Source organism: Arachis hypogaea, chromosome 15, assembly GCF_003086295.3.
Source record: "Arachis hypogaea cultivar Tifrunner chromosome 15, arahy.Tifrunner.gnm2.J5K5, whole genome shotgun sequence".
NCBI classification, from domain to species: Eukaryota; Viridiplantae; Streptophyta; class Magnoliopsida; order Fabales; family Fabaceae; genus Arachis; species Arachis hypogaea.
In genome coordinates, this window is record NC_092050.1 from 9,076,758 (window position 1) to 9,095,619 (window position 18,862).

Genomic DNA, 18,862 nt, shown 5'->3' on the forward strand with positions numbered 1-18,862 from the left:
TCAAACAACATTGATCAAAACACCAAAAATCTTAATTAAAGCAAGGATACTCTTTATCTTGAATTTAAGAAAAGAAATGTTAATAACATAGATTAAAAGCATAAAATTTCTAATAGAAGCACTAAATCACAACCACTATTTAAAGAAATAATAACTAAAAACTACTAAAGATGCACATGCATCAATAAGACTAACTGGATCCATTCTAAAAGAAAGATTAATGGAGTGTAGTGCAGCAGCATAAATTGCACTTGAGTGGTAATGTTTCTCATCTTCAATGCGGAGGAATTTAGAAACTTTACCTGTGAAATTATATGAAAAAAAGGTTCAAAAGAAGTGAATAACAGTACTAGCCATGTTTCTGCAAGCCAACATCGACACTATCAGTGAGGCAAATTGTATCAACACTAAAAGCATAGTTTACATAAAATTCAAGACTGTGGAAACATCAAACCAGCTAAATTAGTAAACAATCAGAATGTTAAACATCAGCCCTTTCTGCCAATTACCAAAGAAGTGTGTTGACTAATGAGTTGCCAAACGCGATAAATTCATTAAAGAGAATATTACTTTTACTCAAGGAGGGCAGACCGAGAGGCACAATAAGTTTAGAGTAGGATAACAGTCTTGAAAATGATACATCATCGTGAAGATCCTCCAAGTAGGGGCGGCAAGGGGAGAAACCCGCCCCACCAAAAGCCCGCCCCGCCCTGCCTAATGAGACGGTCCTGAAATCTCACCCCACCCCGTCTAACAGCGGGTTGGCGGGCCAAGCCCACCAAATCTCCTTTTTTTACTATTAAGTATTAAATAATATATATAATTTCACAACTATTTTAATAAATTTATAATTTCTAAAGACATAAAAAAAATTATAATTTCTAAATTCACAAACATTAAAGTCTTTATAATTATAAATAAGTAATAAACGTAATCATAAACCAAGTTTTTTGAAACAAAATAATAAAACCAACATTGTCCAAAGTAAAATAAATATTGTACAAAACATATAATTAAACACAAGTTTAGAACATAATCAATCAAGCATAAAACATAATCCAAAATACTAAATTAGAACATCAAAAAACTCTAAGCCCGGCAGAAAGCCTGCCGTGTCCCGCCAAAGCTCACGGTTTAAGCGGTATAGGTTAGACGGTCTTTTGATGTGTGGCGGTCTCAATTCTCCACTCCGTCCTGCCTTTTTTGAAGGCTATACGGGCCGGCCCAGTGGGTTTAGGACTGTTTGCCACCCCTACCTCCAAGACTGTAGGCTTCTTGCTGTGAAGACTTGTGCATGCACGATGGCCTTGGACAGCATACAGCAAAATAGGAGTATTTGTATATTTAGCTACAATATTCTCTAAAAACTCTTTAGCCACAGCAGAGAATCCTCTAGAGTCGTCAACTACAAATTGAAAGCCCTGCCAAAAATTTGAACTTGTTTAAGACAAATCAAACCAAAATGATTGCTCCCCCAAAACTTAATAGATGAAGATTATGGTTAGATCAAAATTCAAACACTATGCTTCGAGTCATCATACCAATAATAAGCATTGATTGAAAAATCCCAAACCAAAATTTACATAGAGGAACACGAAATATTGGGTAGAAGAATATGCCTTGGAATTAGTAGCTTTGTTCGTTAAATATAATCTTTTCCTAAATACAAGCCATAAGAGGAAATAGGTCCATATATATGGAAAAGAAATCAAAGAAAATGAAAAGTAAATTGAATGGTAACATAGTAGATACCAAAAGATATTGCTTCACTTAAAGGGTTAAAGATATAAGAGGAACATCCCCTAAAACCAACAACTACAAGACACAAAAGCAGTAGTATACCTGTATATGATCACACTCTTCAACAAAAAATCGTAGACTATCACTAATTTCTTCCCCTTGCAAAGCCCAAGAAAAGGAATCCTTTCCAATTCCGTAATTGTTGAAGTCCTCAGTATCTATTCAAACTCCGTTTAATTCATAGACACTCCGGAGGTGATAATGTACTTTTGAGTAGTCTGTCCAAAACTCTGCACCATTTTCTAGACTTTCAACTAAATCCTTATCCTGATACTAATTTTGAGAACCATTGCTTGAACTACTAATGTCATTATACACAATCAAATTTTCCTCTTCCTCATAGAGTTTTTGTAGAAACAAATTTTACTTATGAGATTCAAAGGCCTGGTTGGAAACCTTACCTGTCCTGCGCATTGGTCTATAGACACTCAGCACATAAACAAAATTTAAACTAAAGATTTATGATAAATAATTAAATATATCTGATGAAATAGGTTTCATCTCCAATAAAACAGGCAAGCAGCAAGTGAACAGAGCACCAAAAGACTCAACCTAAATATTTGTAGAAAATTGCCATTTTTTATTTTTATTCATCCTTATAAAATCTAAGTTTTCTCATACAGACATAGACGGAAAGGTCTCACCAGGTAACAACATCTAATGGAGAGGTACCATTGCCATTTTCCTTTCCCACAGCTGAAATATGCCAACTAGACACTAATCTATTAGTTAATCATAACACAATTGAATTAACTGATACTCAGTTGTATTCGTGTCATGAGAATAGGTACATTTAGTGAGGTAATCAGATAGTAGCAGACCAATTAGATGACTGAAAATGCAAGATCTCATTAAATCTTCTACCAACACAATTTTGACCATACAAAATTTTCTTAAAAGAATGCTACATTGCTAGTTCAATCTCAAGAAATTGCACCTGTTGCGTCTCAGCAATATGATAAAGCACATCCATGTTAAGATCATGATTCTTGAAGACTGAATCAGCATTAAGGTCTCTAGCCAGCCCATGGAGTTCATCCTTACAATTGAACACAAATCTACATGATTAGACAATTAAACCTCTACATAAATTCTCGGCTTGGCTTTTCAGGATTAAAGAGCCTTGTTACTATGTACTACCTTCTCGCTTCTCCTTCACTTTAAAGCCTCTGCCTTTCTTTTTACTAGCACTATGAACTCTAAGTCACGGTATGGGTCGGAAGCCTGAAAGTATAAAGTCAGGGAAGTCAGTAAGATTGACTGAAGACATGAAATGACGTAGGATGACAGACAAAGATTGAAAGCATGAATTCTATTAAGCAAGAGGCAAGAAAAACAAAAACCTCAACTGTGAGAAAAATGAAAGGTTTAGAGTAGTTAGTTGCTAGCAAAATGTTTGAGGCAAATAGCTCTAACAAGAAAATGAAAGGAGTAGACAAAGATAAATGAATGGCATCTTTTTTTTTGTGGTGGTGGTGGTGTTTTAGTGGGGGTGTTAAAATGCTCACTGAAAATTTTAGACATGCCATGATCTTCATAAAAGTAACAAAAATGTTGTATTGCTCACAACAAGCAAAAGTAGTAATAACAACTCCATTGACTACAAATTGAAAAGGAAGAGACAATAAGTTTGATCACATAACGTAATCAAACGAAGTATTTTACTGACTACATGTTGAACCGAAGCTTCCGAATGAATCGTCGTAGTTGAAAGATTCTCACTTAACAAAATTTCACTCTTTTCAATAATAAACAACAATAAATGAAGAAACACTCGCTTAACTGAAAAAAGCATTAAAAATCATAAATGAGCACGGATTCCATGTGCCGTGCGTGTTTGGCGTTTCAGTGCGCATAACACTTAACTTTGGCAGACCGGTGCGCTGAAGGACGAGAGTCGTTGGATCTTTTTTGTTTTTTTATTCGACGTTATAGATTACTTGTTACTTCTCTCTTTTGATTAGCTACGGAATGCCTTTTGCTGATTTTGTGTCAGAAGGGTTGTTTTACAAAATTTATTTTGTTGTTGGTTAATTTTGTTAGATCCGAAAACTATCGGGGTTTATGTGAAAAAAATTTATGAATTTTTAAGTTGAAATTGATTACAGTTAATGGTGTATTTCGTTAACTAAGAGACGACGGAGTTGGGCTGTGAAGGAAGGAGATGCGTCGTCGATGTCTTTTGACACATACATACGATTCTGCCATTCACTATCGTATGGTGTATGCAGTTCGTGTTGTAGGAAGTAATCGTAAAATTGCCCAATTGCTGAATCTCGCAACTACGTCAATGTATGCGTTCGGAGGATTACGCGACCATCATGTCATCGCTGGAATAGCACTCGATCCCCACGGATAACAAGAAGTGGTGGTTCATGCAGAAGATTCGCTTTGCCAGAGAAGATCAGAGTCGAATGATTGAAGCGGCATGGAGATGTTGGAGAAGGAGAAGATCGACGAAGGAGAAGGAGAATCAATTTTGGGTCTGGCGGGTCATTTTTGCACCCAATTGGGTTGGGCTGGGTTACAGCCAATATGGATGTGACAAAAATAATGGAGCTGTATATTTTTATTTTCTGTAGACCCCGAGCTGTATAGTTTCTGTGAGACGAATGTTGGACTAATCGATTGAGTTATTAATAATGTTGTTAAAAATAGACCAATCCTTTAGTATGGCCCTCTTTATTATTCCAAAAAAAAATCTCATATGGCTAAACAAAATAGTTATTGCATGTATAATTATTTGTTGAACAATTTAACAGCAGTATTGAATTTTCTTAGGATATAATAATTAAAATACTCTATAAAACCAACTTAGCTGATTAATGTAAGATTTTGTCAGATGTGCAACAACAGTATTGGATGAACATGCATATATGTTCCAATTGAACACGGGATTGGGATTGTATTCGTATAATATAATTGGTTTAGAGATTCAATACTTGTCCTTTCAAGAACAGAATTTGCTTTCATTTTTAAAGTAGTTTTTATTATTTAATTGCACTAGTTGTTTTATTATAACCTGAGAGAGAAGTACTTTGAATTTTGTTTCAATCAATGGTTTCATATTATTTAATTTGTTGATCCAAGCAATCTAATTTGAAAGATGTTTATTTTTTGTAATATGACATAATGTTAGGATATCATAAAAATGATACTATGTTTACATTCCTTTGTCTTATTATCTAGTGTAAAATAACGGTATGTGCCATTAAATTAGAAGGAACCGGTAAACATTCATGACAATCAAACGCGCTGCTTGTGGCGTAATACCAATTTGCAAAGAAAAATAAACCGATAAGCATGTCTTTGATAACGCACACGCAAATAGTTGCCAAAATGTTGCGAAATCATGAATTGGAAATGGTATTTGGCACCAACGCAACATAAATCCCTATAATTGTGTGTCAACAGCTCACATGACTTTAGACATTAAGAACAAACCGATGAAAGTAGATATAATTATATTAACTCAGTTTTAAGATGCATTACAGAAGACAAAAAGGGAGATAAAACAAACAAAGCAAATAAAAGGATCATCCAGGCCTCGACGTAAAACAACACGACATAAAGATATCAAACATGTGCAGCAGGTCAAATACCTCCGACCCCATCTTCATTCTGCCCGGCTGGCGCTCGATTGTTTGAGCTATGTACCGTCTGCGGCGTTGGACGATGACCACGACGGAGCAAGAACTTTTGCTTGTCCTCCAAAACGTCGAGCCTGCGTTCCAGGTCACGCCATGGTGGCACCTCGTGCTATTCTCGTGGACGAAGCTTGGCGATTTCTGCCATCAATTCTTTTGCTTTGTCATCCAACTGGCGAACGGTCACGTCATTCCTTCGTTGTGCCATTTGCAACATCGTTTCCAGCCGTCGCCGTGCTTTCTCCTCTTCTTCCAGTTGATCCGCCTTTGCCTTGGCCACGATCTTGGTGACAAACATCTCCACCCTTGCCTGCCTTAGTTCTGTTTCAGTCGTTTCAAGTCTAGCCTTCGAAATCTCCTCCTTCTGACCAGTGCAGCCTCAACGAGGTCACAATTTGCGCACTTTTCATCTCCACGGATGATGTTGATAAGAGCGGCGATGGACAGTTCCGCAAGGTCGTCTGGACTAATGGCGTGGTCCATAATGGATTCCTGCGACATTTTTTCAGAAGAAGAAGGCGAGATATGGCCGATGACGACGACCCTTAAAGCAACGATTTTTATTCTGGCGACGATGGTTCTCCTCTGGATGGGTCGTTCTCAGGCGTGAGACGTGGAATATTCCTTATGAGGTAAGTTTGAGAGGACTTAGTGGAAGCCTTCAGATGAGATGAACGTGGAGGTCTGGCAGAAGACGGTGAGAGCAGATGAGGGTAGTAGAAAGAAGAAGAGGGAGATGGAGATTCAGAGAGGCTAGAGAAGGAGTTATAAGGGCTTACAGCAGATAAGAACTGACGAATGAGTATGAGGATTAGGGTTTGTCAATAATGTATATATATATATATATATATATATATCATTTCCTATGCATTGACTGCGCGTTACTTATGTTAAGTGAAAAGTTGTTTTGTATTTTTTTAATTAGTTTGTTTTAAATTTTTTATGTAACATTTAAATTTCCAAAAGACTGAAAAAAGTCACCAAAAAATTTTAAATTTTCAAAAATTAAATTAATCACTTTTAACATGTTTAACTAATTTTTTTCGTTCATTTTTTTGAAAACTAATAATTAATTTAATTTTTGGAAACATAATAGAATAAATTAAATTATTTCGACAAAAAAAAAAGAAAACAAGAAATAATAGTTATTCAATGAGTAATTAAAGTAAATAATTAAATTAAGAAGAATAGAACTCTAAAATCGAGTAAACCACTCAGTACATGAATAGTCAGCATTAAATTATTGCTTTGTAAAGCCAAAGCTTTTAAATAGGATATCATAGTATTATTAAATTAAATTTTATTATCTACTCAACTAGTTTATAATAACGAGCATTTCTTCTCTATTAATTAATTAATTAATTAATTAACTGTTCTTGTCCTGAACAATCAGTAAAGAAACGCATGAAACACTGAACCATAATTTTAAATTACATTTTGTATTATGTATTATTGGTGGTCGTCTATCCTCTTGATATTTTCCAACCCCCCCTCCAACCCCCAAAGTGCTGGAAATGGGTGGAACATCCAAGAGGAATAGAAAGAAACGGAACATAGCCGTTTCTTACCAATGTCCGAGTAATATTCTTCCTCGCGATATATGGGTTAGGATTGCCACGAAGGTTGCATCGAATTCGATTAAGGATCTGTTTAACATGCAGGCGTCTTGCAAGTTGTTTCTGGATCCATGGAGGTCCGACACTGTTTATAAGCATGCGTTGATGTTAGATTTACTGATTGCGTCCTTTCTATATTACTATGATCGTCCAGAAAAGAGTTTCATAGATTGTTGCGCCGAAGCAGGAAATCCAGCCGCTCTACTCCGGGTGGGGATGATTGATTTTGTCTGGATTGGCCACTGCATCAGTGGAATGGACACCCTCTCTATGGCTGCAACGGGTGGCGACGTTGAAGCCTGTTACTTTTGTGCGATGCTGCTACTGTCTCATGGCAAGGAAGATGAAGAGCACCTGTGAAGGGGACTAGAATTTTTTGAAACTATACGTTCTTCTGGGGTGGTCGATAGGTGCAGAAAGGTCTTCAGGCAGGTATTCCATCCTCGATGGGTGGAGGTTAAACGGATCCTGGACAGCCCGAGGTTTGTCGGTCCACCAGTTGCCCTTTAAGAGGCACCATGGGGGTTGTGGAAGATTTGTGCTGTGTTTTGTGTGTTCAATGCTGGGATAATTACGAGGTGCGGCGGTTCTTGGAATCGTTTGTATTCGAATAAAAATGTCTATTTAGCGATTTGTGTTGTTCAAGTTTGTTGTTTATGCTTCTCGTATCTGCTATTACAGTATGTAGGGCAACATTATCTCCTCTTTTGTTAAGAATTTACGCATGGTTATCTTCATATGGAATATATTTTTATTATGTTTCTGTTTTTGTTCGTGGTTAAATCTAAGTTTGAAGTTGTATGGAAGATTTGTTGGACAATGATATAACTTGAGTATGCGCCTATACACAAGTTATTACAAGTCATGGGGAAGGCAAACGGTGTATGTAAAACGATAATAAGGTTTTTGTTCAGAAGAACTAGTTTTCGTTGTAGGGGGTGGTGGGTTAAGCTTGATGCTGGAATACGGTTTAGGGGTTTTTCCTCACTTAGATGCTTAGAAATGGACGAGTAAATTGAGGAACTCCAATGGTGCAATAGTAGTAGAGGTGTACTTGAACGCGGACTCAACGTTCAGGAGTAAAGGTGTACTTCACACGGAAGCAGGTTCAGAAGCAGGTACTTGCACCCACTAAGATAGTAAAAAAAAAGGTTTGTTCTATCAATCAATATATTAAATTGAATGCAATTAATTGTAATTAAAAAAATTATCATTTAATTTGATAATTTAATTTAATTTGACCATTTACAGTTTTTTAATCGAGTTAGAAACCCTTAATCTACACGATTTCAGCATGTATTAATGGTTGCATTTGCCGGCAGAAGAAATACGCTTTTACTTAATAGTGTATTGTATACGTATATATAAATATATAGTACATATAGTATATACAGTAATATAGCAATATAGTAAATGTATTAATTATCCAGTATTATCCATAATGTTGGACAACGAAACGTCTGACACGCTATGTGTAACAACCCTGATTTTCGAGTATGCGAGATCTTTTCTGAAGGCACGGAATCCTCTGGAAGATCAGTAAAGGGAACACCTCTGTTGTATCATCAAGAATCTCAATCCTCATTGTAATTATATTATCTTTAATTCAGGACCTTAGTGGAGATAAGCTCGATAATGCAATCACGAAGAACCTAGTTTTTGAACCGTATCGGTTAGGAGTTTTGGTTCTAGTTTTCGTAAATAGTCTCTGTTTGATGAACCAGACACGATTCATGAGAGAAGAGAGATAATAGTATAATACTATCATTATAGTAGTATTATAAGATGCTTGAATGATATTATAAGATTAGCTGGGTATGAATCATTTCTACCCAAGAACACATATTTCAGAGAAGGAGGTAAAGGTTTGAGCTCAAGCTTGGGGGCTTCCTTCTCCTTTATAGGCGTGTTCATCAGCTCCTTTTGGGGTGGTGAATCATCAACTTCAACTAATTCACACTCAGAAATAGGATCCAGAACATCATCAAGTATCTCAGTTTCCAGTACTTCTTGAACAAGTGGTTCAATAACATCTATTTTCATACACCCCTCAGAATCATTAGGGTGCTTGAGAGCTTCAAAAACATTTAGGACCACTTGTTCTTCATTGACCCTCAGGGTTAATTCACCTTTTTGCACATCTATCAGAGCTCTACCTGTAGCTAAAAAGGGTCTACCAAGTATAATAGAGGGTTTTACCTCCTCTTCTATGTCTAATAAAACAAAATCAACAGGGAAAATAAATGGTCCTACTTTAACAAGTAAATCTTCAACCACACCTACAGGTAATTTAATAGAAAGATTAGCAAGTTGAAGAGAAATACGAGTGGGTTTTACCTCCTCAATTTGAAGCTTTTTCATCACTGAAAGTGGCATGAGGTTGATGCTAACTCCAAGATCACATAAAGCTCTCTGAATGCCGACTTCTCCAATGGTGCAAGGAATGACAAAGCTCCCTGGTTCTGGCATCTTCTTAGGAAGGGTGTGTTGAATAATAGCACTGCATTCCTTGGTTAACACCACTGTTTCTTGCTCCTTCCAATTCCTCTTGTGGGTCAACAACTCTTTCATAAATTTAGCATAGAAAGGCATTTGCTCTAGAGCCTCTGCAAAAGGGATGTTGATCTGCAGCTTCTTGAAGACATCTAAAAATTTAGAGAATTGCTTTTCTTTGGACGCCTTCTGAAACCTCTGAGGATATGGCATTTTTGGCTTGTATTCAGGGGCCTTTGGCAAGGTGGGATAAGTGTCAAGAGAGTCAGGAAATATGGGTTGTCTGCACGTTTAGGAGGGGCGTGCTCTACTTCTTCTTTCTTCTCCTCTGGGGCTTCCTTTTCAACTAGATCTTCATTGACCTTAGTCTCAGAACTAGCTACCTTACCACTTCTCAATTGAATGGCCTTGCAATCTTCTCTTGGGTTCACTACTGTATCACCAGGGAATGTATTTGAAGACCTTTCAAGTAATTGCTTGCTCATTTGACCCATTTGCACCTCCAAATTTCTAATGGAGGCTCTGGTTTCTTGTATGAAACTCATCATCATCTCCCATTTAGGATCTTCTTGGGATTTAGAATTTGCCTGCTGAGGTGGTTGTTGTTGCTGAGACTGAAATTGGCGGTTATTATAGTTGTTTTGTTGAAAACCGCCCTGAAAACTATTGTTGAAGTTCTGAGGTCTCTGAGGTTGATCTCTCCACCCAAAATTTGGGTGATTCCTCCATCCCTGGTTGTATGTCTTAGAATATGGATCATTGTTAGGATTTCTAGGACCACTCCCCATGTAATTCACCTGTTTAGAAGAGGGCTGAGTATAATCATAATTATCATTTTGCATAAAGTTACCTGCCATGTCATAGGAGACTTCCTGTGGTGGATTTTGGGTGTTGATAGCTGAGACTTGCATGCCACCCATCTGTTGAGTAAGTAGATTTATTTACTGAGACATCAGCTTGTTCTGAGCAAGAAGAGCATTAACAGCTTCCACTTCCAGTACGCCTCTCTTCTGAGAGGTCTCAGAGTTCACAGAATTCCTGTTAGATGAGTATAAATATTGGTTGCTTGCAACCAATTCAATTAGCTCAATAGTCTCCTCTGGTGTCTTCTTCTTGTGCAATGAACCGCCTGCAGAAGTGTCTAGGCTCATCTTGGACATCTCACCCAAGCCTTCATAAAAGATATCCAGTTGGGTCTATTTGGAGAACATGTCTGGAGGGCATTGCCTAGTCAGTAGCTTGTATCTCTCCCAAGCTTCATAAAGAGTTTCACCCTCCTTCTGTCTGAAAGTCTGAACCTCCAACCTAAGCTTAGTAAGTTTTTTTGGTGGGAAAAATTTAGTGAGAAATTCAGTAACGACCTTTTCCCAAGTATTCAGGCTCTCCTTTGGTTGGGCATCTAGCCATAGCTTTGCTTTATCTCTTAGAGCAAACGGAAAGAGTATCAGTTTGTACACCTCTGGGTTCACTCCATTTGTCTTCACAGTATCACATATCTGCAGAAAATCAGAAATAAACTGATTTGGATCTTCATGAGGAAGTCCGTGATACTGGCAGTTTTGTTGCACCAGGGTGACCAATTGTGGTTTCAACTCAAAGTTGTTTGCAGTTATAGGAGACACCACAATGCTTTTTCCATAGAGATCCGCAGTAGGGGCAGAATAAGAGCCAAGCACTCTCCTCTTTTGATCATCCCCATTCGGATTTACCACATTGGCATTAGCATTATTATTTGCCATAATGGATTCTGCAGCCTTGCAAAGTCTTGCTTGTTGTAAACGTCGCCTGAAGGTTTTTTCAGGTTTAGGATAAAAGTCTAAGAGATGTTCTTTGTCTCTATTCCTGCGCATACACAAGCAGAAAACAAGAAAAAAATTGGGATTCTCTACGTCAGAGTGCAGAGAAGTCCCTGTGAGGTAACCTATGTAAAATAATAAAATAAAAATACTAATTATAAATTAAAAAGAATCGAAAATAACAAATAAAATTAAATAAGAAAATTTTCGAAAATTAATAGAAAAATAAAGAGAAAAAATTAAAATAAAATCAACTGGGTAACACCAAACTTAATTTTAGAAATTAAGAAAAAATATTAATACTAAATATTTTTTTTTGAAATTAAAGACAAAAATGAAATAAAATTAAAAAAATTAAGAATTAATTGAAAAGAAATAAAATGAAAATATAAATAAAAAAGAAACACAAATACGAAACGTACGAGAATTTGGAAAGAAAAAAAAATTAAAAAGTAAAAGGAAGTAAAACAAAAAAGAAAGCACGGGGACTGGGAAGGGAAACGAAAAGCAAGAAAGAAAAGTAAAGGAAAAAAATGAGAAATAAAAATTAATAAACTTAGTTAAGAAAAAAAATTATCTAATCTAAGCAATCAAACAACGAGTAGTTGTCAATCACAATCACTTTCCGGCAACGGCGCCAAAAACTTGGTGCGGTATTTACAACCACACTTACTTACCGGCAAGTGTACTGGGTCATACCAAGTAATACCTTACGTGAGTAAGGGTCGATCCCACGAGAATTAATGGATTAAGCAATAATAGTATTTGATAGGCTTAGTTAGACAAACAGAAAAGAGTAATTGAGAGTTCAAAAGCATTAAACAATAAAGAAGAGTTTGAAGACAAGCAGGTGAATAGGTGAGGAATAAAATATTGAGAAAGCAGTTAAGGCTTCAGAGTTATCTATTTTCTGGATTAACTTTTCTTATTAACTAATTTTAATCATGTAAGATTTAATTCATGGCAAACTATTTGTGACTAGACCCTAATTCCTTAGACCTTCCTAGTCTCCTCTAAAATTCATCAACTGCCAATTCCTTAGTCAATTAATTCCAATTAGAGGGTGATGATCAATTTCTAGTTTATATGCCAAAAGAATCCTAATTATCCAAAAATAAGGGGATTATATGTCACGTATCTCGTTAAATACAAACAATTAGAAATTTAGTATAATATGTTTTCAAGCTGTTGTTCAAGTAAAGAGCTTTTCCAAGTTTTACAAGAACTCAATTAGAACATGGGTCATACTTCCGTTCCACCCAATATTCATGAAATAAAGAACGAAAAAAATTATTGAAATATAAATCAAAGCATGAATTAAATTAGAAAAATAATATTATCAATCCATACAATAGACAGAGCTCCTAACCTTAACAATGGAGGATAAGTTGCTCATAATTGAGAGGGAAAATGAGGATTCAGGTAAAATGTACAGAGTTGCAATCTGATGGCCTCAAATCCCTTTTTATTACTAATCCTAATAATCTTAAAATCTAATTATAAAAAATAATATCTTTTCCTAAAAATAAGATTTGAATTTAAATTCGAATTAATTAACAAGTCTTTAACTGATGGGTGGGGACCACTTGATTTGTCTATTCTGCAGCTTATAATCTGTATTTTCTGGGCTAGAAACTGGGTCAAACAGCCCAGAAATCGCCTCCAGTGTTTTCTGTCAATTCTGCAGATCACTCATGTGACGCGTCCGCGTCGTCCACGCATTCGCGTCATTTGTGCAGATTTCAGTCCACGCGTTCGCGTCAGGCACGCGATCACGTCATTGCGATTTCCTCCATTCCGCGCGGTCGCGTGAGCCATGCGTCCGCGTCGGTATTCACTGGTCATCTCCTTGGTTTCTTCTCTTTCTCTACAGAAACTTCATCAAATCCATCTAAATGCTACCTAAAATGAATAAAATTGCACAAAACTCAAAATAGCATCCATAGTGGCTAAAATATAATTAATTCTTAATTAAACTCAACAAGTTAGATGCAAATTCACTAGGAAAAGATAGGAAAGATGCTCACGCATCAGTAGGGTTTAACGAATTTAATCTTGATTGATTGTGTTTAAGTTGTGTGAATATGATATGATTTGGCTGTGCTTGAAATTGATTGTTTATATGAGTAATTCTTGTTGAAATTTTGGTGAAAATTTGATGAAATTTGATGAAAATCAAGTTATGAACTTGTGTTCTTGTGGCTGCTAGAAAACGAAACCCTAACAATTAAATTGAGGTTCAATTTGTGTTGAAATCATGTGAAAAAGATGGGGTTTTAGTGGCTTGGAATTTATTATGAATTTTGGTAAAAATCGATTGCTGAAAAGATTGAAAAACGGGTGAAAACAGAGAAAGAATCTGAAGAATTTATAAAGAACACGAAGAACACTTTGAGTGTGATGAAGAACTTTGAAGAATACCTTTTAGATCTTAAAAAGGGCAAGGTTGTAATTATTTTGGTGTTTGAGGGGTTGTTTGGTAATTTCTGAAAGTTAGGGTGGTAAAAGTAAAAATATTAAAAGCTACGGGTGATAAAAAGTGAATGTTAAAGGTTAAAAGTTAAAGTACGGTAATTTTCGAAAATTTAATGATAAAATAATAAAAAATAATAAAATATTAAATAATAATATTTAATTAAAAATAATATTTTAATATAAATAATAAAATAATACAGAAAAGGCAGTTTTCTGTAAAAGTTTTAGAAAGACAACTTTAAGCGCAGAATCTCATAATTACCTTCATAAAACACTTAGGGAGTGGTAATAACATGATAGTGAGGCAAATATAAAGGAAAGATAAGAATTTAAAGAAAAGATAAAACCAAAAAAAATTCTGTAAAGTTTTAATGACAGAAAAACAGACAGGGATTAATGAACGAACTAGGGCAACATAGTTAGTCCTTGAGTTATGACTAGGGTTAGATATTTTATGAAAAGTTAAACTGTTTCAGTATAGACTTAATGAACCTATACTTGGGACAGGCTAACTATTCATACCGAAATTTACATAAGCTTTAAATACATACGTTAAACAGAGAAACCAGAGCAGAGTAAAGAGATACAGAGAAAAAAGTAATCAGAATAGAGTAATAAGACAAAGAGAGAAGAGTAATATAATAAAGAGTTAAGCCTTGTGGCATGATATTCTATTGTATGTTTATCTGCTATTTTTCCGTTGGCCCTAGAGGTCCTGTAGGCCCAACTTCACCTACAGTAAGTTGTTATTCCTGTAGGCCGAAGTTCACCTACAGTGAATATCAATTGTGTAGCTCAGGGTATTGCTTCTGTAGGCCGAAGTTCACCTACAGAGAGTTGCCATTTCTGTAAGCCGAAGTTCACTTACAGGAGTGCTATTTCTGTAAGCCGAAGTTCACCTACAGAAAATTGTTGTGCTGTGTTTATATTATTCCTGTAAGCCGAAGTTTACTTACAGGGGCACCATTTCTGTAAGCCGAAATTCACTTACAGAGGTGTTATTTCTGTAGGCCGAAGTTCACCTACAGAAAGTTGTTTTGTTGTGTTTAGATTATTTCTGTAAGTCGAAGTTCACTTACAGCGGTGCCATTTCTGTAGGCCGAAGTTCACCTACATAGATGAAGCCATATCTAGGACTAGTTCCTAGGTAATGTCGGGTTGCAGGGTGTAAACTGACACGTGAGCTCATGGCCTGCATAGGACAGACATGCATCATACTTGGTTGCACATTTCCTCTGTTATGATTGTTGTTTGAATGTATGCTTTCTTTGTTTTCATTCTATTCTCTGTGTCTGTATTTTGTTTTCTTGTATTTTTTTGTTTGTGTTTTGCTTTCTATTTTCTCTATTTATCTATTTTTTCTGTTTACTGCTTCTCGGTATTCTGCTATTTATCTGCTAAACAACATGGAATTAACGAATGTAACTAATAACCCCGGCCCTACTAAGAACTCCCCAGTTCTTACCCCTTCTCTCTCCCTTTCCCCTTCATATGGAAGCATGAGTACCCTTCCGTAGTTCACTGACGACCGTTCGCAAAAAGGATTCCGCTTTAGGTAGTCTTCTAAGTCTAGAGTGAACTCCATTATCTGTTTATATGTGTATACTGTGAGACCTGCCAACGTCTTTACCCCGTTCATATGCGCACTTTAGCCTAAGTCCTATGTACGAGACTCCTGTTGTGTGGCTACCTGATGAGGTACTAGAGAGACGTCATATGGCAATGTCTGATCGTCAGATGAGTAATAGATGATGTTCTACCTTTTGATGACGTTCCAGCTTTCTTGAGTTTTGAAGACTTAGGACGTACTTTTCCTCGCTTTAGTAGTTTAGAGGTACTAGGTGAGTATAGAGTCTAGGCTAGCCTGGGCACCAGCTTAGGGACTTCTTGAACAGGTCAGGGCCTGTGATATTGTAGTTATATACATGTATATAGTTATTATCAAGCTATATCTAGGGGTGTTCTAACTAAAAGTATATACTCTAATAAAGGCGGAATCATTGAATGTTGTCAACTGCTTGTGATGTATTTATGTGTGGTTGTTTATGACTGTTTAATCTGTTATCAGTTGTGAATTAATTATGAATGATTCTGTCTATTAATCCAAACGTTTTAAAAAAAAGTACCTTGTAAAATAACTACGTTTTTAACAGCGAATCAGGCTCATATAATAAATAATAGATAATAATTAGGAAGACAAGTTGGTAACGCTCAGTTTCTGGTATGATCTAGACATACTGAAAATTGGGTCGTTACACTATGCCCTAATAATTAATGCCATTATATAATATATATGTTTTAACTTTTATATGATAGAAGATAATTGTTATATTTTATCACCGAAGCAGTTGAGGATATATACATTTTGGAAATTGAAATTAATATAATTGTACTATCGCGATAAATAAGTTTAAATGATGATAATAATATATAACAGCTTACATTCCGTCTCTTTATTGGCGGTCGTCTCTCCTCTTAATAATCTCCGATAATCCCCCAACAACCCCCCTCCAGCCTCTACCAAGCCCTTGCAAATGGCTGGAACTTCCAAGACAAACAGAAAGAAAGGGAACGTACCCATCGAACACGAATGTCTGCTGAATTTTCTTCCTCGCGATATATGGGTGAGGATTGCCACGAAGGTTACATCGAATTCGATTCATGATCTGTTCAACATGCAGGTGACTTGCAAGGTGTTTTTATGTGTAGCGAGTTCCAACGCTGTATACCAACATGCGACGATGTGGTATATACCATTAGTGTTCTTTTCATTTTATCTTAACCGGCCTGAAAGGAGGTTCCTCGATCGCTGCGTGGAAGCAAAAAATGCGGATGCTATACTCCGGCAGGGGTTGACGGAGCATTTCTGGATTGCCCGCCGTGACATTGGGATGGAACTGCTTACTAGGGCCTCGACGGAGGGCAGCGTCGAAGCAGGTTACCTATGTGCCATGTTGCCACTTTGTGATCACGAAGACGAAGAAGAAGTGCAAAGGGGTGTTGAAATGTTAGAGTTTATCCATACTTCTGGGATGGTTGAAAGGTGCAGGGAGTTCTTCACGGACATTTTCTGGGAACGATGGATTGACGAGAGATCATCGGATCAGGGACAGACGTGGCTTGTCGGTCCACCACTTGCACTACCCGCGGCACCATGGCTGATGTGTCCCGTGTCTCGTGTGTGCACTGCCTGGCAGATTACGAGGTCAGGGTTTTCTTGGAGATGTTTACATTTTAGTGAATGTGGCTGTTTATCACTTTTATTAATCTGCCCCCGAATGTACTGTTGTGGGGTTATCTTTATTTAACTTTATGTAATCTGCCAAAATAGTGGCTAGCAACTAAGGATTTGTAAACAATCTATTTCTTGGTTGAAAAAATGTCAGTTTGATCCAATAAATTAACATAATTAAAACGCATTGTTGTTCACCCAGTATTTCATAACTTCACCTGAAAAAAACAAACAAACAGACCTAAACAGTATATACCATAGACTGTTCTCGATAACATACATTGCGGGAGAGGGGTCGGTTTACGGTGTCTCCATCCCGTTGCGGCACTGACCCTTAACATCTGGGGCTTTTCCTCTAGCAAAATGTCAGCCAGCTGCTGTATGATTTCTTCCAGTTGAGTCTTCAGTTCCCATTTCTCTTTTTCGATATGGGATATAGGATACTCGAGCGACGTAATGGCCTCTTGTAGGTGCTCAATTGATGGGCTGGCTGCAGGTGATATAACTTTGTTAGCAACACATTGACACTGACGCAAGTGACTAAACGTGGGGGCATCACAAGAAGACAATTTTCGCTTACCAGATGCTCCTGGTACCTCCGTGTGAGGCGACGTCACCGTCGTATCGTGCCGTCTACCGTGAACGAATCAGTTGAACTCTGACGCTGGCGGGAGTTCGCTGCGCAGGCTGGAACAGGTGATACAGCAACTTGGAAGTACTCGTTCTAGGCGTTCACGGCCTCTTTGTAACTCCGGTAACGAAGAAGCAGGTTCCGTGGAAATCCATCCACCTGAGCCGATGCCGCCTCCCATGTGGGGTATATTCCGGGTATCCTCCCCCTAAACACGACGTAGCACGCACCTTCTGGCCGCATTGCCATCTGTCTGTTAGAGTAGATCTCGTAGACCTTGCAGGCGGAGAGGGGGTTAAGCTTGATAGTGGAAAACGATTTCTGGCTTTTCTCTCACCTAGAGGCTCAAAAATAGAATAGTAAATAAATAAAGCAACTACAATGGTGCAAAAGTAGTCGATATTTACTTGCATGCGGACTTCATGTTCAGCAGTATGGGTGTACTTCACGCGGACCCCAGACTCAGGAGTAGGGGTGCAGGGACCCTAGGTTCAGGACCAGGGGTGTACTTACATCAACTAAGAAAAAAGTAATAACATTTGTCATATAAATCACCATATTAATTTGAATGAATTTATTATATTTTTGAATTAATTTTTATCTTGAATTAATTTCCAATATTAATTATTATCGAGTTCCCTAGTTAAACAATTTAAAAAAACATAACCGTCGATGATAACACTTTCCTGACGAAATATGTGATTACATAATTACATTATACATGCATTAGATAAATAAGAGTTATCTCCTCTTTTGTTAAGAATTTACGCATAGTTATCCTCATATTGAATATATTTTTATTATGTTTCTGTTTTTGTGCGTGGATAAACCCAAGTTTAATCTGGTATAAAACATTTGTTTGATGATGATATAACTTATAATTTAAGTGCACGGCTATACACAAATTATTACAATTCCTGGGTCAGGAAAATTCAATGTTGGAGTGTAGTTTACGGGTTTTCTCTCACCTGAAGGCTCAAAAATGGAAGAGTAAATAAACAGGCTTAAATGGAAGAGTAAATAAACAGAGCAACTCAAATGGTGCAAAATTAGATATAATTAAAAAAATTGAGTTTTAGGTAGGCATTCAGAAGATCAAAAGGACGGCTAAACAAAAAAAGCAAATAAAACGTTCATACAAGGCCTCGACGGAAAACATGACATAAAGATAA

General features: G+C 36.9%; 1 protein-coding gene, 1 non-coding gene and 1 pseudogene across 2 annotated transcripts; 2 read left to right on the forward strand and 1 right to left on the reverse strand.

Moving 5' to 3' along the window:
- On the reverse strand, window positions 1-5,948 carry LOC112747839 (uncharacterized; annotated as a pseudogene).
- Window positions 5,949-6,961: 1,013 nt separating this feature from the next.
- LOC112747840 (F-box protein At2g35280-like) lies at window positions 6,962-7,423 on the forward strand. Its single transcript, XM_025796044.1, has one exon. The coding sequence runs from the start codon at window positions 6,962-6,964 to the stop codon at window positions 7,421-7,423; it is 462 nt and encodes a 153-aa protein (XP_025651829.1).
- Window positions 7,424-10,762: 3,339 nt separating this feature from the next.
- Window positions 10,763-10,868, forward strand: LOC112753556 (small nucleolar RNA R71). The gene has a single exon (XR_003177939.1). It is a non-coding gene; the product is annotated as a small nucleolar RNA R71 (small nucleolar RNA).
- The last annotated feature ends 7,994 nt before the right edge of the window (window positions 10,869-18,862 follow it).

Excerpts from the sequence above, each read along its gene's own strand:
- LOC112747840 (XM_025796044.1), top strand. The coding sequence starts at position 6,962 with ATGGGTGGAACATCCAAGAGGAATAGAAAGAAACGGAACATAGCCGTT.